A 27894-nucleotide genomic window follows, 5' to 3' on the forward strand; every position below is an offset into this window, starting at 1 on the left:
TGACTTAATTTAAAATCTCCCAAGCACGCTTAATGTTTGTTTTATTTTTTCCAATAAATCACTATAATACTGCCTTTTACAAGATCGCATAATGTTAGTTAATTTATTCTTACATGTCTTATATCTTTTCTCAGCATCAAATGTTCTTAGTTTTAAGAACTGCTTGTACAGAAAATTCTTCTTTTTACATGCATTTTGCAGTCCCTTAGTGATCCAAGATTTGTCAACATTTTGCTTATTTCCAACATTTGACACCAAAGGGCAATGGTTATTATATAAATTGGAGATAATAGAAATAAATGACTCATGAGATTGATCAATGTCCTCAATGTAAATGTCACTCCAGTTTTGATCCCTTAAGTCCATTCTAAGATTTTCCAAAGATTCCTCTGTTATTTTCCTTTTGAAATTTGTACTTTCAGTATGGTCAGTTTTGTCAGCTAAAGAATTGAAAACTACAAAAAGTTGACAAATGATCATTGATATCACTAATAAGTAGTCCCCCCTCTAAATTCCCTACGGTAACATTTGTAAGTATATCGTCAATAAGTGTCGCTGTATTCGCAGTTATCCTAGTTGGATGAGTTATCACTGGATACATTCCCATGCAAAACACAGAATTTATAAATTCAGTTATATGTATTTGACCATGAGGATTTACGAAGTCTATGTTGAAGTCTCCACAAACAAATAAAGACTTATTTTTAATAGTGTTGTACATCTCAGTCAGCTTTCCCACAAAAGATTTTATGTTTGATCCTGGTGCTTTGTAAACACAACTTACAATTTTTATCAGACAGTTCCTTCTGTAATTTCAGGTCTTTGATATTTTTTTCCAAGCTTTAACTTTCCTTTTGAAATTTCACTTGTTTTGTCTCCAATTTATTATTATTATTATTATTATTATTATTATTATTATTATTATTATTATTATTGTTATTATGATGATGATGATGATTATTATTATTATTACTTTCTTTCTTTCTTGGTAGTTTGGGGAGGATGCATCTTCCCATCCCCGCTGGATCCAACCCTGACTAACTTTGAAAATAAAAATAAAATAACACAATAAAACACAAATCCTAAAATTTTATGATGCAGTTTTTTTCTGAGGTTTCAAATTCTCCCAAACGGGAGTCACTAAGCTGATAGATAGGGCCCCTTCTTCTCTGGTATAGTCACGCTTCAGTCCAACAGGTGGCGCTAAGGACCTAAACGCTAGTCAGTGCTCTCCTGTCCAAACCTAAAACACAGAAGAAGTCGTCTGTATTATTTGTGTTTTGAACTTGAACCGACCGCACGTAGGCTAAAGAAAGTTGTCGTTTGACGTTTCGGTACGTGAACCGGAGTGATGGAGGCCCTTATACCGGTCATAAACAAACTGCAAGAAGTGTTCAACACTGTCGGCGCAGATATAATGCAGCTACCGCAGATAGTTGTTGTGGGAACTCAGGTAAGAAACATCTGAGTGTGGAAGGTGGTTAGCTGCTTAGCCAATGCTAATTCTGCTAATTCCAGTTCCCAGCATTTAAACATTATTGGTTTCAAATGTTATGTAGTTAGTAGATGTTACGCTTTTTAAAATACATATTTCAGTTACCAAATTTACGTAAAACAGAGTTAGCTTAGAGGCTCATTGTTTTTACTGACAGCTATACGGTTTAATTTATTAAAAATAAAGCCCAATTCTGTTTAATCGTGAAAGATTGTCAATTAATAAGTTTGTCGATTATTATCGTGTTAAAATTTGGTTTCATGTAGGCCTACAATTAACTGATTAATTCCATTATGTTGCAATACAGTTAATTGTGTAGACATGTATAAAATGGTAGGAAATTACACAAAATGTATACAACTAATAATAACCCACAAAATAATAGGGGCAGTTGATTCAATTAATTTTTAAATCTCCTAAAGATATTTAAGTTCTTTCAGTTTCTCCCTTTTTGCTCGTGGGAATCTTCTGTGGCCAACTGCATGTTGATTTGGCACAAGTTTTAAAAGAGAAACCTACAGTATAGTAACTTTATCAAACTGAACTAGGTTGTACGCAGTACAGCCTAATTGGTGTGTCAAGTTTAACATAATGAATTTACTTTCACTGATCAACTAATGGGATGTGACTGTCTCTGACCTTTTGGTAGGCATCTGTGGGCTTTAGAGTGACATTAGACAAGTTGAGGGCTGTTTGTTTGTATCTGCAGAGACATTCATTTAAGGACAGATGTATCTGAGACAAATCATTTCTTTGTTGTTGTCATCTCTATAATTGGGCCTACCTAAACCAGCCAAGACCATTTTAAATGAATAGATTTAATTTATCTATAGCTAACAGGAGTTTTTTTTTCACGTTTGGTTTTAAAACAATAATTTTAATAAATGAGAAGTTGAAATGCAGGTTTGAGTCTCCCTTCGACCTCCTGAAAAAGGGACCTGAAATTTCACATTTTATCTTAAGGAAATCCATACGTGTGTGTGTGTGTGTGTGTGTGTATGTATGTATGTATGTATGTATGTATGTATATATGTATATATATATATATATATATATATATATATATATATAATACATGTATTGTATGTGTGTATATAATCTGTTCTTGTCCATTTTGATTTTTGGTAGGAGAGATATTTTAAGATTAGTCGGTCTCATGACTTTACCACAGCTAGGTTAAAAGTAAAACAGACAGTGTTTGTTGTAGTCATTTTATAAATGATTTCTGTGTCTGCACATTGGGAGAAGTAATTTCTTGAGTCAGTGAGTCATATTTAAGTTTCAAGTTTTGGCTTTGTTTTGTGTTGTCTACAGAGCAGTGGGAAGAGTTCTGTCTTGGAGAGCCTTGTTGGCAGAGACATCCTGCCTCGTGGTACTGGCATCGTCACACGCCGCCCCCTCATCCTTCAGCTTGTGCACATCGACTCAGAAGATTGCAGAAAAACCACTATAGAGAATGGTAATATCATTGTCACCATGTTAAATCTCTCATGTTAGTGTTGTTTGGTTGTTGAAGAGTTCACTAGCAAAGTAACTAAATTGATATCAAATCATGTGAATTGGGGTGGCACAGTGATTTAGCAATGAGCACTTTTGTCACAGGGAGAAGGTCTTGGGATCGTGTCCAACCTGGTTGTTTCTGTGCAGATTTTGCATTTTCTTCGTGTGTGTGTGTGTGTGTGTGTGTGTGTGTTCCCTCCAGGTCATTGTGTGCTTCTGCCCCCCCCCCCCCCCCCCAAAAAAAAACAAAAAAAAAAACAAGCACACAGTTGGAATCAACATTGTCCATTTAGGCTGTAAATAACCTACAGCACTCAGACAGGAAAAAATACTTAAAACTTGGTACCTTTAGGGAACAGAAGAAAACAAAAAAATCTAAGCATTGTTGGCTAAAGGCCATAAAAAAACATGAGTGCTGTAGTTTATGTATATACCACCTTACTCTAATTAAGGGTCATTGGCGGGGGGGCTGGAGCCTATCCTAGTGGTCAGAGGACGCCAGGCGGTGTACACCCTGGGCAAGATGGTAGTCTGTCGCAGGGCCACATGTATATGGACAAACTTTTTCACACCTACAGTCAATTTAAAGTTTCCAGTTTACCTTGCCTATATGTCTTTGGGAGTGGGTGGAAACCAAAGCACCGGGATGGTCCCCACCTAAGCATGGGGAGAACATGTAAACTCAGTGAAAGGAACAGGTGGGAGGCGATCCCACAACCTTCTTGCTGTGAGGCAGCAGTGCAGATCACTAATCCACCATGCCGCCTTTCTGTAAAATTAGTCATAGAAATATTTAATGTTCACTTATTAATTGGGCACCATAGTCTCGTTTGAGGGTGGATGCTAAAGGGTTAAAATAGAAGGGTTAAAAGAAAAAGTGACGATTCGGTGGAAAGTGGTGATGTGTTGCGGTTTGTTTATGGCCTGGAGCTCAAAAACGTCAAGGCGGTTGTGCAGGCGAGACACTGCAGCTACTCTGTCAAGGTGTGTTGGCTAAAGCTTACCAATGTACTTCGGTTAACTGCAGTCCTGTAGAATTAGAAGCCACAGTTTGCCAGACTAACCCTTCTGTGTCCTGTCATCTCTCTTTAACCACAGCATCCAATTACAAGACAAATGGGCGCCTTTACAGAGGTCTCCTTTTCCTTTTTCTTAGCTGTGTTATATTTGTATATTATACACATTACTGTAATTTCATTTGCACATTGTGCCCCATCCTGCTGGGAATGGTTTGTGTGTAGCTTCTCCAAAGCTGCCACACCATGTGGCCTCTAGATTCTGCACCCCCCACCCTCTTCTCATTTAAACTAATTAGTCAGTTGAACAGCTGAAGATAAAAAGATTAAACTGTGTGACATTCAGCAAGTGCACAGTTTCATCAAGGCCCAAAGGTCATCTGTTTATCTGTCTTCAATCAAGTGGCATAAGTGGTGGCGCTGATTTTGCAAAAGGATAAATGAAGTGTTACTTAATGGGAGCCATCCTGGGTCTTAAAAAAACCCAATTACTCCTGCTCCAAATTGTATTGAAATTTGTTCCTGCGTTTTTGAGATATTTTGTTAAAAGGCAGATAAATGGGACAGAAAACATTACCTCCTTGAAGGAAGTGAAGAAAGAAATTATAGAATCTTTTGGCATTTAGCTTGAACTAGTTTTTCTTTTTCCAAAGTCACAGAATAGTTATTGAATAGCAGTTCCAACGCTGACTCGAGTCACAACATCAATATTATCTTCAGATACCTGTTTTAACTTCCACCTCTCCATGTTTGTCCTTTTTATTTTGTGAGGTTGTCATTTGTTGCAGCTTATATTTTAAAGAATGTTTCTCTCTGTGGCTGCTGTCCCCATATGAGCTTTTCTTCTTTTTATTCAGACTGTAATTTGCTGTCTTATATCATTGGGTTTTTCTTCTTTCTTCCCCCCCATTGAAAACATTGTTGTCAGCTTTTGGTCTGAATAATTTCCCCATTTGCTTGTACCAGCAGACATGGCTTCCCTTTATCAAAGTGATGGTTGTACTGAATTCAAGTCCACATTGACCACTTATCAGCAACTGATGTTGTTTGTGTTCCACTTGGTATTTCTGCAGGGATTGATGGAGATGAGTGGGGAAAATTCCTACACACTAAAAACAAGGTTAGACCTTTTTAGCATTTTGTCTTTCCAATACTGATTGCCAGAAATCAAGACATTCAGGGGATTTTTAAATTACTTTGGGATCTAGGATGTTTCATACTGAATCAGATTAGGGTGACCAAATGTCCTGTTTTCCCAGGACATGTCCTGTTTTCACATCCTGCCCTGGCATTCCTGGGTTATTTTTTTAGAAAGTGATGACAATTCATTTCATTGTTTTTCATTGGGTCATTAAATTGACCGCCATTCAAGTATCATATGAGTATGTCATTGCAGGGCCGAGTGTCCTGGTTTTTGGTAATCAAAATATGGTCACCCTAAATCAGATGATCGGAGTGACTGTAGCTCAGTCCATAGACGGGGTTGTCCACTAACTAAAGGTTCTCTGGGTTTGATCGCCGAGTGTTGGTGAGTGTCACACTGTCCTTGGCACTCAGGACACTGAACTTCTAAACTACTCCACCGTGGGTGCATTTACCTCTGCAGCTCCACACAAATATGGGATAAAAAATTTGAGAAAGAAGAAGGAAAAGCAGATGAAATTGTTTTGATTAATTTGGTTAACAGAGGAACATGATTTGTGTCCACAAAATCTACAGTCTGTAAATACATGAAGTACAAATAGTGGAGCATTTCAGATCACTGTAGCTAGTGTTGAAACAAGTTAATTTTATAGTGCACAGTTATTGTCATTATGACAGTGTTGTTCTGAATTTGTTAAAAGGAATTCTCAGTAAATGTTTTGCATTAATTGGACTACTGATGGGATACTGTGACAACTTATCTTTTTTAATGTTCAGTAAGCCTTTAAGAAATCACTGATTCTACTTTTTGTTTTATTTATTTATTTATTTTAAGTAATATATTCTTCATTTACGTTTTCAGATCTACCCAGATTTTGAAGAGATCAGGCATGAAATTGAAACAGAGACTGAAAGAATTACTGGGAGTAATAAGGTATGTTAATTATGCCCATTAGGGAGGTGTGTGGAAAAAATGTTGATGAACAAAAATTATAAAGATGGAGAATTTGCGGCGTATTTCAACACCCAGAGTTGTGTATTTGTTTTTCATGTAGGGTATTAGCGCTGAACCCATTCACTTGAAAATTTTCTCACCACATGTTGTGAACCTGACGTTGGTTGACCTTCCTGGTATTACAAAGGTAAAATAGGTTTCACTTTTGCTTTGGCAATGTTCAAACTGGTCTGACTCACAAACCTGTGACACATGAATTTTATGGTTTGAAGTCACTGCATATTTGTTTCAACAGGTACCTGTGGGTGATCAACCCAAAGACATTGAGATCCAAATCAGAGAATTGATCCTCAAGTATATTTCTAATCCAAATTCCATTATCCTGGCTGTGACTGCTGCTAACACAGACATGGCAACCTCTGAGTCCCTCAAAATAGCTCGAGAAGTTGACCCTGATGGTAAATGTCCTTTATTTTCTTTGTACCTTGTTGTGTGTTATTAGTGTGTAAAGGGTTGATCGATTTGAAATTTTTTTTTTTAATGACCCCTGCAAAATGGTGGGGTTGGCGGTGAATTTGGGCACATTTGACCAAGTTTGGTGGATTTCAATGAAATGTCACACAATGGTATCACACCTTATGAAGATGTACTTGAATGGAAATAATTCCTGTCTGACGTGTGTGTGTTTGTTTGTTTGTTTGTTTGTTTGTTTTAATACATCACATTTCTCAGTTACGTCATACGTTATTACCTGCCACAATGTATGTTTAAAAACCACAAAAATGTTGTTTAAGTGTGTCTGTGTGTTCAGGCAGGAGGACACTGGCAGTAGTGACCAAATTGGATCTGATGGATGCTGGTACAGATGCCATGGATGTGTTGATGGGCAGAGTCATTCCTGTCAAACTGGGCATTGTTGGAGTAGTTAACAGGTATCTTCAGATCAAGGGGTAGATCTTCTCTGTGATTCTGATTCATTTGATTTTGTGGTAAATGCAGCGATCAGAGCCAAAAGGTGTAAGAATTCAAATGGTGTAGTCTAATCCTAATTCTTTGGTCCTGATACAGGATTCAAGCAAGACAGACCAAGAGATAAATGATTAGGATCAAATAATACGTGTATATTTATATAGCACAATTAGGAGCATGTTAAAGTGTCCTATATAACAAGATATCACAACATGAGATTTTAAATATCCATAAGAAAAGGTGAACTCAAAACACCAAATAATGGCATATTATACAAATCAGCAAAATCTGATTAAAGACATTCAAAACCATGTGTTATTCAGAGAATTGTAGAGAGTAGAAAATAAATATATTTTACAGTTTACCTTAAAAGGATCATCAGAAATAGATTTTCTAATATCCACTGCCAGTTTTCAGAAGATAGGAGAATGACAAGCTCCATTTCTGCAGCCTGCCAACTTCTTAGCCCAAGGAACACAGAGGAAACCTGCATCCTGAACAATGCAGAGCAAGTTCAGTCAGGCAGGATAAAAATGTGCAATCAGAATCAGAGGTCAGCAATCAGGATCTAAAAAGTAAGAGATCAAAGGAATAACCCTCTCACAATGGAAAAAGTCATAAAAGGAAAATCTATACTTCATTTATATAGTGCTTTCATGCCTCACATTCACTCACCAATGTCAGAGTGCTGGTGCAAGGTGCTAAACTGCACACCAGGAGCAACTTTGGGATAATGAACTTGCCCAAGGGCCCTTAATGATTTGTCCTGGTCTGACAGGGGATTTGAATTGGGCATCCTCTGGTTGCAAGCCCTCTGCTTTAACCTATTGACCATCACCTCCCCAACAGACAGTTGTTAGACCTTGATGGTGTTATGTATTCTCTGAGTGTCCTATTAAAAAAATAACAGGAACACTGACACACTTGTTTTGTTCACATTTTCGTAGGAGTCAACTGGACATCAGTCACAAGAAGTTGGTGTCAGATGCCATCCGTGATGAGTATGCCTTCCTACAAAAGAAGTACCCCTCTCTGGCAAACAGAAATGGAACAAAATATTTGGCAAGAACATTGAACAGGTGTGTGTATGAGTCTGTCTTTATTCTAATGAAATACAACCTCAAAAATCTACTTACTGCATTCTGTGGAAAATTTCTCTTTCCCATCCAGTTGCAACATAAACTATTTTGTTTCCCTCTTTCACAGGTTGCTCATGCACCACATCAGAGACTGTCTTCCTGAGTTGAAAACAAGGATCAATGTGCTGGCAGCCCAGTACCAGGCTCTGCTCAACAGCTACGGTGAACCTGTGGATGATAAGAACGCCACGTTGCTGCAGCTCATCACCAAGTTCGCTGCAGAGTACTGCAACACCATAGAGGGCACGGCAAAGTATATCGAGACAGCTGAATTGTGAGTTCCATAACCTTCACAAATATATGTACCTTCGTCAAACACCGAGGGGCTTCATCATCTCCCTGGATGACTTTAAATTGTGCCTGAGTGTGCAATGTACTTTTTCCTCCTTGTATTAAGATGTGGCGGGGCAAGAATTTGTTATATATTCCATGAGACATTTGGTCGCACCTTGGAGTCCGTAGATCCTTTGGGTGGTCTGACAACTATCGATGTACTCACAGCAATCAGAAATGCAACGGTGCGTTTCCTCACACTGCCTCCTTAACTTGTAATTGCTGTCAAATGAGACTTTTCCTTAAATCTGATTGGGCTTCATAGGGTCCCAGACCTGCTTTATTTGTTCCTGAGGTTTCGTTTGAGCTGCTGGTGAAGAGGCAGGTCAAACGTCTCGAGGAACCCAGTCTGCGCTGTGTGGAGTTAGTTCATGAGGAGATGCAGAGGATTATCCAGCACTGCAGCAACTATAGCACACAGGTCATAAAGATGCACATGTGCAGTTCACTCATGCCATTAAGAACTTCAGCATAAATGTACTCCACTGTTAGTTTTTTCTTCCACACTACATTTGCAACAGTAGAAATGCATACAAATAAATTATAAATACTCTCTGTCTCTGCAGGAGTTACTGAGGTTTCCAAAGCTCCACGATGCCATAGTAGAAGTGGTCACCTCCCTACTTAGAAAAAGACTTCCAGTCACTAATGAAATGGTCAGCAAGACCTCCTCATCACTCAGCATTTAAAAGGGAATTTGTGACCATCATAATCAGATTAGTCAGTCATTTTATTTCTTTTTAGGTTCACAACCTGGTGGCGATAGAGCTGGCCTACATCAACACCAAGCACCCAGACTTTGCTGATGCCTGTGGTCTCATGAACAATAACATAGAAGTAAGAGCTCAGCCACCACATTCTCCAGCCAAACATCACAGAGGCTGGGTGATTTCACAATTATGTGGGCTTCCTCAGTATAGATAACATTTTTGAAACATGCCTACTGTCAGGTCTTTGTACTGGAACTCTTATAGTAGAGGTTACAGTCAGTTGTGTGACTGATGTTTTAAACTCTGTCAAACCCTGATGTTTCATCAGGAATAGTCATCTCTGCTGTTCCGTGAAGGATAATTTTATGTTGACAAACATTAATGGTGGGACTCAGTGAAGCTGCATTCCTTTGAGCCAGTCAAACTAAGACCGGGCTTCATGTGTGGGACTGAGTTGGGGACTGGACAGTCTCATGGTCCAAATATATGTACCAATATGACAAAGGGCCAAATGAAACTAAAACCCTTGGCCATAGGAGGCAAAGTTATAACAATTTCTGTGACATGGAAAACTGTTATAATTGTGTATTGACAAAGGTGCATTTTCAAACTTTTTTTTTTTTTTTTTTTAGGAGCAGAGACGCAGCAGAATGAGAGACCTGCCCTCTGCTGTTCCCAGAGACAAGGTACACAGTCAGCTGTCAGCCTTGATAGCTGTTCAAATTTCCCACTGCCCTTCAAAATCCTAATTTATTTCAAACTAACTAACATAAAAATGTTTAAAATGTTTTTCTACATAATAATAGAGAATAGAATAATAGAGAACATTTATATGCCTGTGTTGGTCGGGACAATTTTCTGTTCCCCACCCCCCCTCCTGGTGTTGTCTTTCTCCAGTCTCATAAAGGCCCAGGTGGACATTCTCTGTCTACCACTGAGCCACCTCTCCCTGAGGGTGAGGCTGCCAAGGTGTGTGCCTGTTCACTCACTGCTTGCCTACAATCTACTCCTACCCACTACAGTCATTTTTCTCTCTCTCCTTATTCCCACAATTTTACCTAAAATCTCCCAAACCTCTGCTGGAGTTGTTGCCTCTACCAGTTTGTCTTTTAGCTGGGTAACTCAAAAAGTAATGAACAGATTTCAATTAAATTTGGTGAGTAGCTTGATGATATTCCTGGAAATAAATTATTCCAGTTTGGAGGTGATCCAGATTATAAACTGAGATCCAGAAGAATCTTTGTCACATAGAAACATTTAACTCAAAATGTTGAGAGCCTGTTGATGATATTTGGCGAGCAGATGGATAATGTCCTAGAAAATGTTTTTTTTTTTTTTTTTTTCTTCTTCTTCTTTGAATTTGATCCAGAACATGTGGCCATGGTGTAGGTATAAACTCTGAGTGCTTTTAAGGTTGTAATCATTGACAAATTCACTCTCCCCCAAATTTAGAACTTTAGTCATATCGAAACACTGTTGTCACTTAAGCCTCTGAGCACTCTGCTTGTGACTTTACACCACAAGGAGGCAACAACACCATCACAGAGTGGTGCTACTTGCAGCAAGTCAGTGTTATGGCCCAGTCACACGGCATACAATGATTCCTAAACGAAGGGAAAAAAGTAAAAAAGTCACAATTCATTGAGAAAAGGTAGACGAAAGAACTTTATCACCAAATAGCCTGTGAAGCAAGAGTGCAAAAGGGACGAAAGAGGAACTAAATGAAACTGAAGCTAACGTTGATCTTGACGCTTTAAATGAAACGCGCCTGGAGCCACTGCTGGAGCAGTGTGTGTCTGCATCTCTGAGTTACAGGACTCTGCGCTGGGACGCAGCTCATAGCGCCTGAGTCCTGGAGAAACTGCAAACAGAAGCTGTGGAGATCTGCGCACACATCAGTGGGTTCCTCGTCCTGAACAAAAGAGGGATCATCTCCTTCATCATCAAAATCCACACTGTCTATTGACACGCTGGGCACTCCGTCTTGCTCCAGTTAAAAAACAAACAACCTCTGGTATGCCGTGCTGACTGCTGTATCACTGTATTACATTACTAAGCCATATATCTTTATCTATAACAGAAAACTGTCAAAAGGGGGAATAAATATAAGTGTAATGATGATTGAATATATCACAGCAGTAAATTGATCAGTCCATGTGAAGCTAAGCGAAGGTTAGCTTCACAACAAAAGTCAACGAAAGTCCACATTTCTTGTTTCATTAGGGCTTTGTTGCCCTTCGTTAAGTGCTGTGTGACTGGGCCATAAGAGTGCAATGCTGAAAGCATCTCAACTGGTTTGTTTACTGTTGTACTGCTTCATTTGTCCTGCTGTATGGTGTGTGCAAGCCACTGAGCTGCCGTGGAAGTACTTTTTATAGATGTGCATTTTACTGTTTTAACCAATTAATAGCTTGGGGGGGAGGCATTGTTCCACAAGTTTGTATTTGAGCTTTTGTTTTTTCTTTTTTCTTTAAGAAAAGAAACAGACAAAATGCACCAGAATGATCAGAAACCAGCATGTAATGCATAAATGTAAATGCAGCAGCATGCTTTAAAACTACAGACTTTATTTTGAATCTTTTACATTTTGTGGGGCTAGTGCAGTGCCCATAGAAAGTTTGTGTTCCTATAGAAAATTGGGAGCTTAGGTGGATTTTTCATGGGTGGTTGTACGAGGCTGTGTTTGAAGGTGTGATGTACAAAGAGGTGTACTTACTCTGACATAGTTTTTGCAAACAAGGTGTATGTTTAAGATATCATTGACATTGAGATACAAAGAAACACGCAAATGCAGTTATTTTAATAAAAAGATTGACATTCATCCCACATGGTCAGACATATACACACATAGAAATATAGGAAGGAATAAACACAGTTTGTGTACATGAAGCACAAACATATGGATGTGAGTACAGTAGTTATTATTGATAATGTGAGTCAGGTACATTTAGGTTTGTTGTGAAATGTGTGGATTGATATGTGAGCCGATGACTTACATTCTAACATTTGAGGTATAAATAATATAAATTTCGATCCAATACAAACATTCAAAATCCATTTGGTACAAATTAAAGATATTTGATCGACGTGGAGTTGATAATAAGCACTTTTTTATGTCATGTGGGTCTATGTTTTGATTGATATGTTACATTATATTATTATTTGAATATAGCATTTCATATTGTTTAAAAAAAATCAGTTTTAATATCAATTATACAGTAGTGTTCAGAATAATAGTAGTGCTATGTGACTAAAAAGATTAATCCAGGTTTTGAGTATATTTCTTATTGTTACATGGGAAACAAGGTACCAGTAGATTCTCACAATCCAACAAGACCAAGCATTCATGATATGCACACTCTTAAGGCTATGAAATTGAGCTATTAGTAAAAAAAGTTACAAAAGGGGGTGTCACAATAATAGTAGCATCTGCTGTTGATGCTACAACACTCAAAAACTATTATGTTCAAACTGCTTTTTAGCTATCCTGTGAATCACTAAACTAGTATTTAGTTGTATAACCACAGTTTTTCATGATTTCTTCACATCTGGGAGCATTAATTTTGTGGTTTGAAACAGATTTTGCTCGTTTACTAGTGTGCTTGGGGTCATTGTCTTGTTGAAACACCCATTTCAAGGGCATGTCCTCTTCAGCATAAGGCAACATGAGCTCTTCAAGTATTTTGACATATCCAAACTGATCCATGATACCTGGTATGCGATATATAGGCCCAACACCATAGTAGGAGAAACATGCCCATATCATGATGCTTGCACCACCATGCTTCACTGTCTTCACTGTGAACTGTGGCTTGAATTCAGAGTTTGGGGCTCATCTCACAAACTATCTGTGGCCCTTGGACCCAAAAAGAACAATTTTACTCTAATCAGTCCACAAAATATTCCTCCATTTGTCTTTAGGCCAGTTGATGTGTTCTTTGGCAAATTGTAACCTCTTCTGCACATCTTTTATTTAACAGAGGGACTTTGCAGGGGATTCTTGCAAATAAATTGGCTTCACACAGGCGTCTTCTAACTGTCACAGCACTTACAGGTAACTCCAGGCTGTCTTTGATCATCCTGGAGCTGATCAATGGGTGAGCCTTTGCCATTCTGGTTATTCTTCTATCCATTTTGATGGTGGTTTTCCGTTTTCTTCCACATATCTGTTTTTTTTTTCCATTTTAAAGCATTGGAGATCATTGTAGATGAACAGCCTATAATTTTTTCCACCTGCGTATAAGTTTTCCCCTCTCCAATCAACTTTTTCATCAAACTATGCTGTTCTTCTGAACAATGTCTTGAACGTCCCATTTTCCTCAGGCTTTCAAAGAGGAAAAGCATGTTCAACAGGTTGCTGGCTTCATCCTTGATAGGGGACACATGATTCACACCTGTTGTTCCACAAAATTGACAAAACTCACTGACTGAATGCACACTACTGTTATTGTGAACACCCCCTTTTCTACTTTTTTTTTTTTTACTAATACCCAATTTCATAGCCTTAAGAGTGTACATATCATGAATGCTTGGTCTGTGTTGGATTTGGGAGATCTCTGAATCTACTGGTACCTTGTTTCCCATGTACAATAAGAAATATACTCAAAACCTGGATGAATCTTTTTAGTCACATAGCACTACTATTATTCTGAACACTACTGTATGAAAATAAAAGGATACATAATTAAAATTAAACAGAACATATAGAAAATTTAAATCTCAGGACCCCCACCTTCTGAACACAGTTTATTTAAACTTGAACTCACAGCAAAAAAAAAAGATTGTATTCAGCTTATGTACTTACTGAAACTTTGTAGCAATTGTGGAAATTCATTGGTTGTAGCAAAAAACAAACAAAAATACAGATTTTAGCTAAGTCTCCTCAGTGTTGCCCAAGTTAAACTCAGTCCCGTGGAAACATTGACCGCATATGCACTTCACAGTAAAGTATTTGCTGGGATGCTGGCATTACATGTTTTATTGTGAAATGGTGCGACCTACATGAACTATCTGATGTTGTCTAACTTTGCTACCAGTAACATCTGCGAGCCATGCCATGTTGGAAGTACAAATCTTACAATGTTGTCGTCGTTGTTGTTGTCCATTCGGCTGCTCTCGTTTTTGTTCGGGGTCGCCATAGTGGATACAGCCAGATCCGCACTGGTATTTGGCACAAGTTTTATGCCGGATGGCCTTTCTGACGCAACTCCAGTGTTACCTGGAGAAACACACACAGCCGCTGGTGTTCCAAAGAGGTCTCCCATCCAAGTACTAACCAGATCCTGCACTGCTTAGCTTCTGAGATCTGACGGGATCAGACTGACACAGAGCAGACCAGCTGCAAGTACGAATGTTACAATGTTAAGCCGAATAAAGATTTAATGTCAAAATAAAGGTTTTGAAAATTAATTCCTAAAATTTTCATAATAAAGGATGCACATCATTGTGCCATGCGCAAGCCATGTCTGAAAGTTAAGGTCGATCTGACAGTCAGAGAACTATGTGAGCCACACACAGACATTTCTTGTTTTATAGATGGATGGATATTCATCTCTTTACTCATTTTGAAGATTATGTTTGTATGGTTGATGCACAGATTTACAATGTTGCATGCACATACAGGACTTTTTATAGTACGTCACTGTCAGAACTCTTCAAGGGTATACCACCCCATTTTGTTCTTTATCAAATGCATTGGTAGTTGGTGTAGTTAACATATTTATTGTTTTCATTCATTCAATTTCTGTAGTCACTTTTCCCAATCCAGTCATGGGTGAGCTGGAGTCTGTCTCAGTAGTCATAGGGTGAGAGGTGGGGTACACCTTAGGCAGGACGCCAGTTTGTTGCAAGACCACATATAGACAGACAAAGACATACGCTCTCGCATGCACACCTACAGTCACATTTCCATTTCACCTAATTTGCACATCTTTGGAAGTGGGAAGAACAAAGGGAACATGGCAAAAACATGCAAACTCCACACAGAAAGGACAAGGTGGTAAGTGATCCCAAGACCTTCTTGGTGTAAGTCGCTGTGCTGCTCTATTTATTGTTTTGCTCAGATAAAATTCTGTCGTGTTTCATTGTCAAGTGACCAGTTTGCATTGTTTGGGGAGCACTGGCAGCCCCGTTCTGTGATGGAGGATGGCTCCATTTGGTTGCGCACTTGCAAAATCTACACGGACAGTCTTCTAGTTCTCTCAGTTTCTACTTTCTAGTATGGTTGCACCGTTTTTGGCTTACTGTCATGTATTATGTTCATGTTTATTTTGGTTCAAGGAAAGAACTTTGCAACATAAAATAAAACAAAACTGATTTCTCAGTCAGTCAACCCATGCAACTGAAAGGGTGTAGGTAGAAGCAAAGCTTATATACACCTACCCCTTTTACCTCTGCAACTTTTACTTATCATGACAAAACCAAAACAAAACAGTCTGAAAATAATTTTTACAAAGGATTTCTCAGAAAGACTTGGCTCTCAGAGATTAATACAATACTGAGAGGCTTGATTGCAGAGAATGTTTTAATGTGACTAGTTTTTTTTTTTTTTTTTTAATGATTTAAGCCAAACCCATCATTTAAGTCTGGTTGTAGTTGGACTCTCCAGAAATTTGTGATGCCAGATTTCAACAAAGAATTCATACCACTGTCGTCTGTGTGTTTGTTCAGAGGGGTTGGTAAGGTTGCACCTTACTCATGTGAAACGCCTTGAAGCAGCATTGTTGTGATTTGGCACTATAAAAATAAAATAAATTGAATGGAATTGAACCATATAAAGAGAAATAGACTGACATATATCTATATTGGTTGAAATCCTGGCATCATGTAGTCATTGGTGCAGTGCCTGTCTTGCTTTTTTCCTGCATGTTGCATAAGAACAAGCAGCATGAAAATAGAAAAACCCATTGTGCATGTCCTGATATTTTGTAATTTCTTGTTTTAAAGATTGCCACATGCTCAGAAAGCATTCTTGTTGAAAGTATTTGGGGGGAAAAAAAAATTAACATTTGGGTTGTAAGTAATGCTTTGATTGAGTAATTCATAATCCACTCATTCATCTAGCTTCCAAACATGCTTATTCAGGTTACTTGTGGCTGGAGCCTATCCCAGCAGTCATTGGGTGAGAAGCAGGGTATAGGTACCCTGGACACAGGTCGCCAGTTTGTTGCAGGGTCGACACACATAACAAACACATTCACACACACCTACATTCAATTTAGATTCACCACTTCACCAAATCTGCATGTCATTGGAAGTGGGAAGAATCTGGAATACGTGAAGAGAATCCATGCTAACACTGGAAGCACAGTACTAACCACTAAGCCACTATGCTGGCCGTAACAATTAATCCATTGAGTATATTTATGGTTTTTGTAATATTGTATATTCTGTAAAATATCATAAAATGTTTTTTTTTTTAAATGCCATTTCAATTTCCCACAGATCAAGTTGTCTTCAAATGACCAAGAATGCTCAATTTAAAATAATAAAATGGAGAAATGAGCAACTCATCTATTTGAAACAATTATCAGTGTTTGTCATTGTATTTTGTGAAATGACTTAAAAACAACCAATTGATTAATGGACTAATTAATCCAATTCTACTGATCATAAATATACAACTTCTACTCTGTACTATCTTTGTGATTTGATTTGTGATGTATATATCATTTGTGATTTTGTTCTTTTTTGCTGCCATCCTGCAGTAGGAGTAGTTTGTCAGAGCACAATACTGGGCAGCTTTTGAACCTCTGCTTCGTTTCGTCTTCTAGGCTGCAGCCAGTAGCTCTCAGGGTGGCTTGACAGGCGAGCAGGTGGACAGTGGGATGGGGAACTGGAGAGGCATGCTGAAGAGAGGAGAAGACGTTGTGGTTGGAGAAAGGACTAGTGTCCATAATCCACTCACTGCAAGCCCACAGAAGGGCCACGCTGTCAACCTGCTTGATGTGGTGGGTTCATCGCGGCCGTTAGGTGGAGCTAGTCTGTGCACTGGAATTTTTATGTCCCACCACTATGAAAGCGGGCAGAACACAATGTCATCATTCGTGTGTGTGTGTGTGTGTGTGTGTGTTGTGTGTGTGTGTGTGTGTGTGTGTGTGTGTGTGTGTGTGTGTGTGTGTGTGTGTGGTGTGTGTGTGTGTGTGTGTGTGTGTGTGTGTGTGTGTGTGTGTGTGTGTGTGTGTGTGTGTGTGTGTGTGTGTGTGTGTGTGTGTGTGTGTGTGTGTGTGTGTGTGTGAGAACATAAGTATAATAGGATATACAGGTGATGGGCCAGGACCTAGATTTTGGGACATTTGGCCCAATTGAGGGGTCAGTGTCTCACTATGATATTTTGGTAGCTATATATCCTTAGTTGTGGAAAATGTATGATAGCAATGCTAGAGCAGAAGCTTTCAGTGTGATATTACAGGAAGTTCAATACCACTCTTAAAAATGTATTAAAATTAAGATATAAGACAACTCTGATAAACCTCACAAAAACACACATTCCCTATCGTTTTTAACACTTACTGAGGACAAATAACCAAATAAATGTGTTTTTCAGATAACATGGTAAATATTTAAGTTAAAGATATGGTAATTAATGATAAAATAAATTTAAATTTAAAAATAACTTGTAATTCGGACCAAATATAATTTTTTACTTTGTCAATTCAGCTTACAATAAATAGCCTTTGTTATTGACATGTTTTATTCCTATTTACTCTGGAGTACGAAAGAAAACCAAATTGCCTTTATTTTTAGCACATACAGGGATTCATTTATTACCTATCAACCCTTTTTTACAATATGCTGTGTAAAATGTAAATTTGCACAATACTTGACTGTTTTGGCCTTACTTTCAGAATTCTGTAAACCATATAGGTTACATTATAAACTATAAATTTTGGGAACTTATTAGATACTTTCAATTTCCTTTATGTACACGCACTGCCCTCTTGTACATTTTTCCATCAAGAACACCTGTGACTGAACCTTTAGCTACAATTCCTGACTCAATTAGGCCGCTCGTAGCTGTGGTCACAAGGTCTCTGGTGCCTGTCGTGGCGGCAATCCTCGAACCCGGTGGTGGACACCGGAAGTAAGGGATGCCGTCAAGCTGAAGAAGGAGTCCTACTTATCTTTGTTGGTAGGTGGGACCCCAGAGGCAGCTGACAAGTACCGGCAGACCAAGCATGCCGCAGCCCGTGCGGTCGCAGAGGCAAAAACTCGGGTCTGGGAGGAGTTCGGGGAGGCCATGGAGGAGGACTATCGGTCAGCCTCGAAGAGATTCTGGCAAACCGTCCGACGCCTCAGGAGGCAGAAGCAGCTCTCCACCAGCACTGTTTACAGTGCGGGTGTGGAGCTGTTGACCCTGACTGGGGATGTTGTCAGGCGGTGGAAGGAGTACTTCGAGGATCTCCTCAATCCCATCGTCACGTCTTCCGAAGAGGAAGCAGGGACTGGGGACTCAGAGGCAGACTCATCCATTACCCAGGCCGAAGTCACCAAGGTGGTTAGAAAGCTCCTCAGTGGCAAGGCTCCTGGGGTGGATGAAATCCGTCCTGAGTACCTTAAGTCTCTGGATGTTGTGGGACTGTCTTGGTTGACACGCCTCTGCAACATCGCGTGGCGATCGGGGACAGTGCCTCTGGATTGACAGACCGGGGTGGTGGTCCCTCTGTTTAAGAAGGGGGACCGGGGGGTGTGTTCCAACTATAGAGGGATCACACTGCTCAGCCTCCCCGGTAAGGTCTATTCCAGAGTACTGGAGTGGAGAATTCGACCGATGGTCGAACCTCGGATTCAGGAGGAGCAGTGTGGTTTTCGTCCTGGTCGCGGCACACTGGACCAGCTCTACACGCTCCATCGGGTGCTCGAGGGTTCATGGGAGTTCGCCCAGCCAGTCCACATGTGTTTTGTGGATCTGGAGAAGGCATTTGACCGTGTCCCTCGGGGCACCCTGTGGGGAGTGCTCCGGGAGTACGGGGTCCGGGGTCCTTTGCTAAGTGCTATCCGATCCCTGTACGATCGCAGCAGGAGCTTTGTTCGCATTGCCGGTAATAAGTCAAACCTGTTTCCAGTGCACGTTGACCTCCACCAGCGCTGCCCTTTGTCACCGGTTCTGTTCATTATTTTTATGGACAGAATTTCTAGGCGCAGCCAGGGTGTAGAGGGGGTCTGGTTTGGGAACCACAGAATCTCGTCTTTGCTGTTTGCGGACGATGTGGTTCTGTTGGCTTCGTCAAATCAGGACCTTCAGCGTGCACTGGGACGGTTTGCAGCCGAGTGTGAAGCGTCTGGGATGAAAATCAGCACCTCCAAATCCGAGGCCATGGTTCTCGACTGGAAAAAGGTGCTTTGCCCTCTTCAGGTCGGTGGAGTGTCCTTGCCTCAAGTGGAGGAGTTTAAATATCTCAGGGTCTTGTTCACGAGTGAGGGACGGATGGAGCGTGAGATCGATAGACGGATCGGTGCAGCATCTGCAGTGATGTGGTCGCTGTATCGGACCGTCGTGGTGAAGAGAGAGCTGAGTAGGGGGGCAAAGCTATTGATTTACTGATCGATCTACATTCTGATCCTCACCTATGGTCATGAGATTTGGCTCATGACTGAAAGAACGAGATCGTGAGTACTAGCGGCCAAGATGAGTTTCCTACGCAGGGTGGCTGGGTGCTCCCTTAGAGATAGGGTGAGGAGCTCGGTCACTCGGGAGGAGCTCTAAGTCGAGTCGCTGCTCCTCCACGTCGAAAGGAGTCAGTTGAGGTGGCTCGGGCATCTTTTCCGGATGCCCCCTGGACGCCTCGCTGGAGAGGTGTTCTGGGCACGTCCCCGGAGACCCCGGGGAAGACCCAGGGCACGCTGGAGGGACTACATCTCTTGACTGGCTTGGGAACGCCTTGGGGTTCCCCCGGAGGAGCTGGGGGAGGTGTGTGTGGATCGGGAGGTCTGGGCGGCTTTGCTTGAGCTGCTGCCCCCGCGACCCGATTCTGGATAAAGCGGAAGAAAATGGATGGATGGATGGTTCAAGATCTCAAAAACTGTGGTCATATCTGTTGCAGGGACATTAACTGTTGGAAGGTAACCAACAGTATCTTCTGACACAGAAACAGAGTCTCTGGTTTTAATGTTAAAACCAGTCCAGCTTGCAGTTGTTTGTTTTTCCTCTTCAGAGTGCCTTAAGTATTCATGCCAATGTTTAGCCTCCTTTCCCCTCTGCTCTTCTCCCTGTACACTAACTGCTGCACCTCCAGCCACGACTCTGTAAAGCTAATCAAGTTTGCGGACGACACCACCCTCATCGGACTCATTTTGGATGGGGATGAGTCTGCCTACAGGAGGGAGGTGGACCGGCTGGTGACCTGGTGCAGCAGCAACAACTTGGAGCTCAGCGCCCAGAAAACAGTGGTGATGATCGTGGACTTCAGGAAAGCCACAGCCCCCCCGCCCTCCCTCGCCCTCACCAACAGCCCCATCACCACTGTGGACTGTCACTGCTTCCTTGGCACCACCATCACCCAGGACCTCAAGTGGGAGTCAACCATCAGCTCCCTCATCAAGAAGGCCCAGCAGAGGATATACTTCCTGCGGCAGCTGAAGAAGGCCAAGCTGCCTGTCCAGCTGATGGTGCAGTTCTACATGGCCATCATCGAGTCCATCCTCTGCTCCTCCATCACGGTGTGGTACGCCGGGGCCACAGCCAGGAACAGACACAGACTGCAGCGCATTGTGGCCTCTGCTGAGAAGGTGATCAGCTGTAGCCTTCCATCTCTCCACGACCTGCATGTCTCCAGGACTCTGGGCCGAGCAGGTCGGATCACAGCTGACCCTTCTCACCCTGCACACGGTCTGTTCAAACCACTCCCCTCGGGCAGGAGGCTACGGTCCATCCGGACCAGAACCTCCCACCATAAGAACAGTTTCTTCCCCTCTGCTGTTAACTCTGTCACTTTATCATTTTATCACGGGTCACTTTAGACAGTGTACTTTGGTTTTTAATTGCACTCATCCCACTGCACTGTTTTTTCTGTTTCTCTGTTTTTCTGTTGCACACAGCCTTTCATATTTCATATTTTTTTTATATTTTTTTTATCTTATATTTTATCGTATTTTGACATATATGTTATATTTTATCTTAGCATTTTATCTCTTCTTAATGTTGCACCATTGTACCGAAGCAAATTCCTAGTCTGTGAATCCTGTTCACTGGCAATGGCAATAAACTTCTGATTCTGATTGCAATCGCAGCTTCTTCTCTACACTGTTCAACTCCAGCATTGGATATAAATAGAGGGTGTGGACCATTTCTTTCTCCTGAAATGACTGCTCAAGTTCCTGGTCCTCAGGACAAATAGGTCTTTGCTTTGTTTTCCTAATACTTGGCAGTGAAACTTGTGATAGATCTGGTCCATAGACTTAGGCTGAACAGCAATACCATTGACTCTGTGTTGTTCCCTTGCCTGAGAGTGTTTCTTCAAGTCAGTCTGTGTTGACCCATGCAATGTTAGTAAAGCCATAGGGGTTTATAGAAGCAGGGAGAATAGTTTGCTGATTCATAGAAGCTGTTGGGTATTTTCGCCTTCAAACATTCTTAAAACCTTTAACGAGACAAACAGAGTCAAGAACCACCAGTGAGACAGAAAGTCAAATTTATCTTGCGAGGAGTGCAGTCAGGCTGTACACCAAAGCTACACTAAAGTCTGGCCTGCGCTCCCGCTCTTTTTATTAAGGACTTCCCTACATACATGGGCGGTACAGCTCCTAAGGGGAGGAGTGATAGCGCGTGAGCTGTTGCCGCAGAACCGCTGATTGCACAATACATTCAGGACGTTCAGAACCTTTTTAATCTTGGGCTCGATTAAGATGTGTTTAAGACATCTATCGATTAATCACACTTCTTCTGACACAAGGACTAATGTATCATAATCACACTGTGGTTGGAACATTCAATTCTCTATTCTTTATCTCACTGCTCCGCTTACGGCTGCATTCTGCCTGGGTCATCTTCACATATCCTGAAAAAGAGCTTAGCGTGCACACAGAGATACCACAACTTGCAGAAACACTTCATGTCACATATCTTAAGTAACCTTCACCCATCACATCAGTACAGTACACTTTATCAGAGCAGAGAGAACTACATTCTACCAGAGCAGACAACACAAAACATGCATGATAAAATAAAACAGTGTATCTACAGAATAACTCCAACAGAAGCCACCATCTTTGGCAAGCATAATGCTGTGTCATTCTCCTGAAGTTGGGAATAGGATGCAGCATGTCCCAAGCGATTGAGGGTATAGATGATTTCAACATTACCAGTGAGTGTCTTAACAGCACATGTGAGCAACCAATGTTTTGGAGGCTTTTGCTGTCCACAGGTCACTGCATATACTATATCCTGACTGAAGGATTTGATAAGAGTTGCCTCTTTCTGAGATGGGGCTTTGTTGTCTGGATCACTAGTTTAGAAGTCCCAGCAAAACCTTTCAAGGTGATATGGTATACTGAATGGAGCACTGTCTGCCTATATGGTGTTGATTTCTTGTCATTTTTTATGACTGATCTAATATGAGCTGAGGATTTGTCAATCTTTTTTGAAATTTCTTTGGACTTCCACATGTCAAGTTCTTTCTTTAGTATCTGGTTTTTGATGACCACATCTCTAAGTTCAAGGGTGTCTGGAACTACAAGGAGTTTTCTTCTATCATCTAAAATTATCTGTACTGAGTTGCCAAGCTCACTTTCAAGTTTTCTGCAGAGACGCTTTTTGGTTTATTCTTTTATTTCTTTAACACCTCTGTTCTGGATATACTCTTTTAGTTTTCTTTTCAAGGTAGATATTTGGATCACTGATTTCTTTTCTACTATTTCAGTTTGTATCCTAGATGGTGTGCAAATACTTCTGCTTCCATTTCCTGATAGTGGGATTCAAAGTCGCCAGTTTCTTCTTCATTTTTGTCTTCATCCGATTGACGTGTGTGATCCTTGTAACAGGATGAGTGATAATGGGCCTCAGCAGCAACAATGTGTCTGGTAGTAATTGCTATGGTTTTCTTATCTTTTTGCGTAGATTGTCATTATCTCTCAATTCAGTAGCTTTGGTCAGATTTCTCTTGTATTTGACCTCTTTATATTTGACACTTTCGCAGAATATATAACCATATGTATACTGACAAGACCTTGTTTCTGTTACTTCAGGAATAGTCATCATTTGAGATATTAAATCAAGCCATTATCAAATATCAGGGGAGTGTAACAATTACAATCACAATACATGTACTTTTTATCACAACAGAATAATGAAACACCAAAAAAAAAAAAAAAAGCTAAATAGGCCATATTGGCGGGCACTGTCCAAAATGGTTGACCAAATATTGTGTAAACTGAATACGAGTATGCTCATTGTCTGCATTAAACCATAAAAAACATAGGTATAAATACCAAATTTGCTTCTCTAGCATGTCCAAGTGAGCAACAACAAGATGCCCAAAATACCAAGGTGGCCGTATGCTCATAAAAACTAAAAGCTGCTGTGGCTGCATTGCTATCATCAATTTTCTGTGTCGGGGGGCCTGAACTTTAAAAAGTAATAGGTAGCACTCCTCCCCCTGGTGGGCAAAACAACTCCCCTGGCCCATTGCCTAGTAGTAGAAATATAAAATTTCCAACTTGGATCCCACCCAGGGCAGTATATGAGTTGGCTATATTTGGAAGGAGTACTGTGGATGCATTTGCATATAAATGCAAATGTTTAGATTTTCCTGCTTACATTTCATTTGCATTCTTGACATCAGTATTTTTTTCATGATTATGATTATTTATTTATTTTTTGTAGCCTGTTCCAGTGTCGAGGAAGTTGTCTGCTCGAGAGCAGAGAGACTGTGAGGTCATTGAGAGACTAATCAAGTCATACTTCCTTATTGTCCGGAAAAACATCCAGGACAGGTACTATGTACGCTGCACTGCTCATTGTTATATTTGGCACCGCTATGATTTCTGACTTGCGCACATGAGCTATTCCTCGCTGTCTCAGTGTACCAAAGGCGGTGATGCACTTTTTGGTGAACCATGTGAAGGACTGCCTGCAGAGTGAGCTGGTGGGTCAGCTTTATAAGACGGCCCTGCTGGATGACCTGCTCATAGAGTCTGAGGACATGGCTCAGAGACGCACCGAGGCTGCAGACATGCTCAAGGTGATGTTTCATCCACAGCTTCTGTGGTAGACAGATGTGTGGTACCATTTTCAGGTTTCACTGCTAACAGAAATAGTCAGGGTCTTTTACCTGCTACTCATGAAAATTAGTTATGTCTTTTGATGCATTTTGGCAGCTTTAGCACCATCCAGTGGTAGTTGGATTGAAAGTACAATGATTCTGCTATAGGTTTGTTGGTTTATGCTTGTTAAAATGTAAATTTTGCAGCAGTAACATAACACTGCAAAATGTAGTTTGGCGTTTGTAGTTTGATCTCTGAAATGCTCACATAAGGATTTACTGATCAAATTGTGTGACGATCAGAAGCTTCATGTCAGTTTGGATGAACAAGCAAATCGTCCACACTCAGGAGCTTTAATCTGTCCATTTGCAGGTTGGCACAGTAAATCAAAAGGTTTGGAAACCAAAACTGCTGTTCAGTTCATTCTGGCAATATTTATAGTTCAGAAATGTAGGGCTGTTCAATTACATAAACAGCCACCAACTGCTTTAATGTTTAGCGTTATTGCAGCATCCCACATTTAATTGGCAGCAAGTGAGAGTTTGCACCGCTTACACAGAACACTGCACATAATGTCACTTACTAACTTCAAAGAGCGCTGTTCCCACTGCACCATTTGTACATGGAAAAATTCAAATACGCTTTCATCTCTGTTGGATCCCTTACATGTTAGCTGGTTGAGAAGGAGTCAAAGGTTTTGTCACAAACATTCCTCAGTAACAGATCATTGGCTCTGTAGGCTCAACAGTATTACATGATAAAATATGGCGCTTCTTTTTCCTTTGTTTTCTCCTGAAAAATAAAATACTGTTCCCACCCACTACCTATCCGCCTTTACTTCATTCTTACCCATGCCTGTGAATTTACTGTAGAAATACAGTGCTGCCGAAGAGTTTCTGAACCCTTGAAGTTTGAATTTTGTAATGACATCATATTTAAAAGATAATAATTCAGGCTTCTTTGTATTAAAATACCTAAACTGATGCCCTTTTAAATTCAGTGAACACAGCTCTCTAAGTCATGACAGAAATTAATCAAATATATAAACACTAAAACAATGGCATATATAAATATAAACAGCTTTAAGTATAATGCAGTTAAAGTAGACCTGCATTGAAATAAATGTGGTCAGATCTCAGAAAGAAATAGCTGATATGTTTTTATAAGACCCTTATGAATGCAGTAAAGTAAATCTGCAAGCCCAAATTTGTGATTCTGTGGAGAAATCTTCATTTAAAAATGACAAATTTGCAGCTAAAATTTGGCCCTCCGCGAAAACTGTTTGTACATCCAGGACATTGCCATGACGTGAGGGAGAAGACGGAGCACTCGCGCCTCAAGTCTGATCCCGCATTGAAATTGATTTTATCTGTTAGTAATGTTACTGTTATACACATCCTGGTTTCAACATCCAAAAATAAGCTGCAATGAATACGAGATACAGCTCTGCATGCTCAGATCAGCGGCGACGTCAACAGTGGGCGACGTTCTTCCCCGACGCCTTGCTCTCACTGCCTCCGATGCGCTTACCGAGTCTGCGGGCTCAGTAAATGCCGCAGCGGGCCACTCACACCACCCCCGTGTCTGCTGTGCAGAGCTGCGGCCAACTCCGGGACTACCTCCCTGTCTCCTGAATGGCGGTGCGGCCAACTTGGCAAGAGGTCCAGAGACTACGCTCACTGTTTTGATACGGAGCGCTTCGGCCGCCCGCAAGGACAAACTTCTTGCGGAAAAATCCGCAGCGCCGCACGGTCTCAGTAATCACAGCCGCAGAGCTCCGTGGCCACTGAGAGAGGTTTGTATATTTTTAATGATTCGGATTCTTTGCGGGTCCTGCATCCGTACCCCACAACGGTAACACCAGAGGCTAAAGACAGATTTTCAATGCGACACCACTCAATCAAATGGCCGTATGGAAAAAGTCCCAAAAAATAATTTTCAAGCAAAAATAAAAGAAATGTATAGTCACCAAATGTACTGCAAGACAATATGAAGTTTTAAAAAAGTCTGTCCTTCCGTATAAGACAATAAAAAGGTGCTTTTGTAAGAGATGCAAACTGACGTAAATCCTCAAATTACAGTTGGCACGTGCAATGCATGCTGGGATGGGGTCGTCTCTCTTGCGTCTCAGCAATGTCCCAGATGTGCTGACAGTTTTGCGGGGGGCCAAATTTTAGCTGTAAATTTGTCATTTTTAAACGAAGATTTCTCTGTTGAATGACAGATTTGGGCTTGCAGATTTACTTTACTACATTCAGAAGGATCTTATGTGTAAATATGTCATTTTTTGGTCCAAAGATCTGACTGCATTTATTTCAATGCAGGTCTACTTTAAACTGAGACAAGTCAGGGGTTGGACAGATGAACATTTCCAAGCCACTCAATATGTCTTGGACTTCATTTACATTAATCTTTAAGAAATACAAACAGGATAATAAGTTCTCAGAAAGTCACTATGCAGTAAAGAGAATTGTGAGAGAAACCACGGAGGTGCCCATTACAACTCTGAAGGAGTTATCTGCTTCTGTAATTGGACAATCTGTGCATAGTGCATCTTTTGTCTGTTGCATCAACACGCACAGCGTCATAGTGGAATGAAGCAGAAAAGGATATTCACACAAGAAAACAGATCACTTCTCAGACTTCTGGCTTTCTGTTGCAGAAATGTCATGTTTTCTTTAGCAGAAAATCTTTCTTTGTGCCAGTCCACCATGAAGCTGTGATGTGCACAGTGCAACTTGTGCACATCACAACTTATTGTAAAGGTCCTGATCACCAGTTTCTCCAATCACAGCAAGAGAAGTTAGTGACTCCTTCACAGTTGTCATAGGTGTCTTGGTGGCTTTCCTCACTTGTGTCCTTCTTGTGCTGTCATTCATTTCTTCAGAATTGCCACTTCCTCAGATTTACCATGCAGTATCATACTGTTTGTATTGCTTAATGATTGATGGAAATGAAGTCCAAGACTGACTTAACTAAGAGGAAAATCTCAGTGCTTCTCAAATTAATTTGTCTGCAGTCATGTGGACATTATTATTGTTATTATTATTGTTAGTAGTAGTAGTAGTAGTAGTAGCGGTGGTAGTATTGTTGTTAGTATTTTTTTAAATATGCTTTATTGCAGTCCTCTCAAAACCTGAACTTAAACTGGATTTAGAAACAGTGTAGCTGCTGTTTTGTTGCAAAGCTTGTGTTATAAACATTCCTTTAACACAGTGACTGAATTGAGATGCCTGCTTATTTCTGTATTTATTCCTGTTTGCAGGCATTACAGAAAGCCAGCCAGGTGATAGCAGAGATCAGAGAAACACACCTGTGGTGAGTGCAACTCCTCTTCCCCCGTATGGATCCTCATCGTCGACGACAGTCGAATGATCCTCGCTGAGTCTCCCAGCGGAGAGCTGAACAACTTGAAAAGGCACTGGTGTTGATGTGT

General features: G+C 40.6%; 1 protein-coding gene across 4 annotated transcripts; it reads left to right on the forward strand.

Moving 5' to 3' along the window:
• The first annotated feature begins 1243 nt into the window (after positions 1-1243).
• Positions 1244-27799, forward strand: dnm1l (dynamin 1-like). Of its 4 annotated transcripts, XM_034176130.1 has the most exons (20): positions 1244-1453; positions 2810-2954; positions 4094-4129; positions 5085-5131; positions 6017-6088; positions 6210-6296; positions 6405-6567; positions 6921-7041; positions 8026-8157; positions 8285-8491; positions 8615-8735; positions 8816-8971; positions 9117-9206; positions 9295-9387; positions 9893-9946; positions 10158-10229; positions 17033-17209; positions 24079-24188; positions 24277-24436; positions 27724-27799. In XM_034176130.1, the coding sequence occupies exons 1-20, from the start codon at positions 1352-1354 to the stop codon at positions 27778-27780; spliced, it is 2202 nt and encodes a 733-aa protein (XP_034032021.1). In that variant the 5' UTR covers positions 1244-1351; the 3' UTR covers positions 27781-27799. The 4 variants fall into 4 exon arrangements, with proteins under 4 accessions (XP_034032021.1, XP_034032023.1, XP_034032022.1 ...); XM_034176132.1 differs by lacking the exon at positions 10158-10229; XM_034176131.1 differs by lacking the exon at positions 4094-4129.
• The last annotated feature ends 95 nt before the right edge of the window (positions 27800-27894 follow it).

This window comes from Thalassophryne amazonica, chromosome 8 (assembly GCF_902500255.1).
Source record: "Thalassophryne amazonica chromosome 8, fThaAma1.1, whole genome shotgun sequence".
NCBI lineage: Eukaryota > Metazoa > Chordata > Actinopteri > Batrachoidiformes > Batrachoididae > Thalassophryne > Thalassophryne amazonica.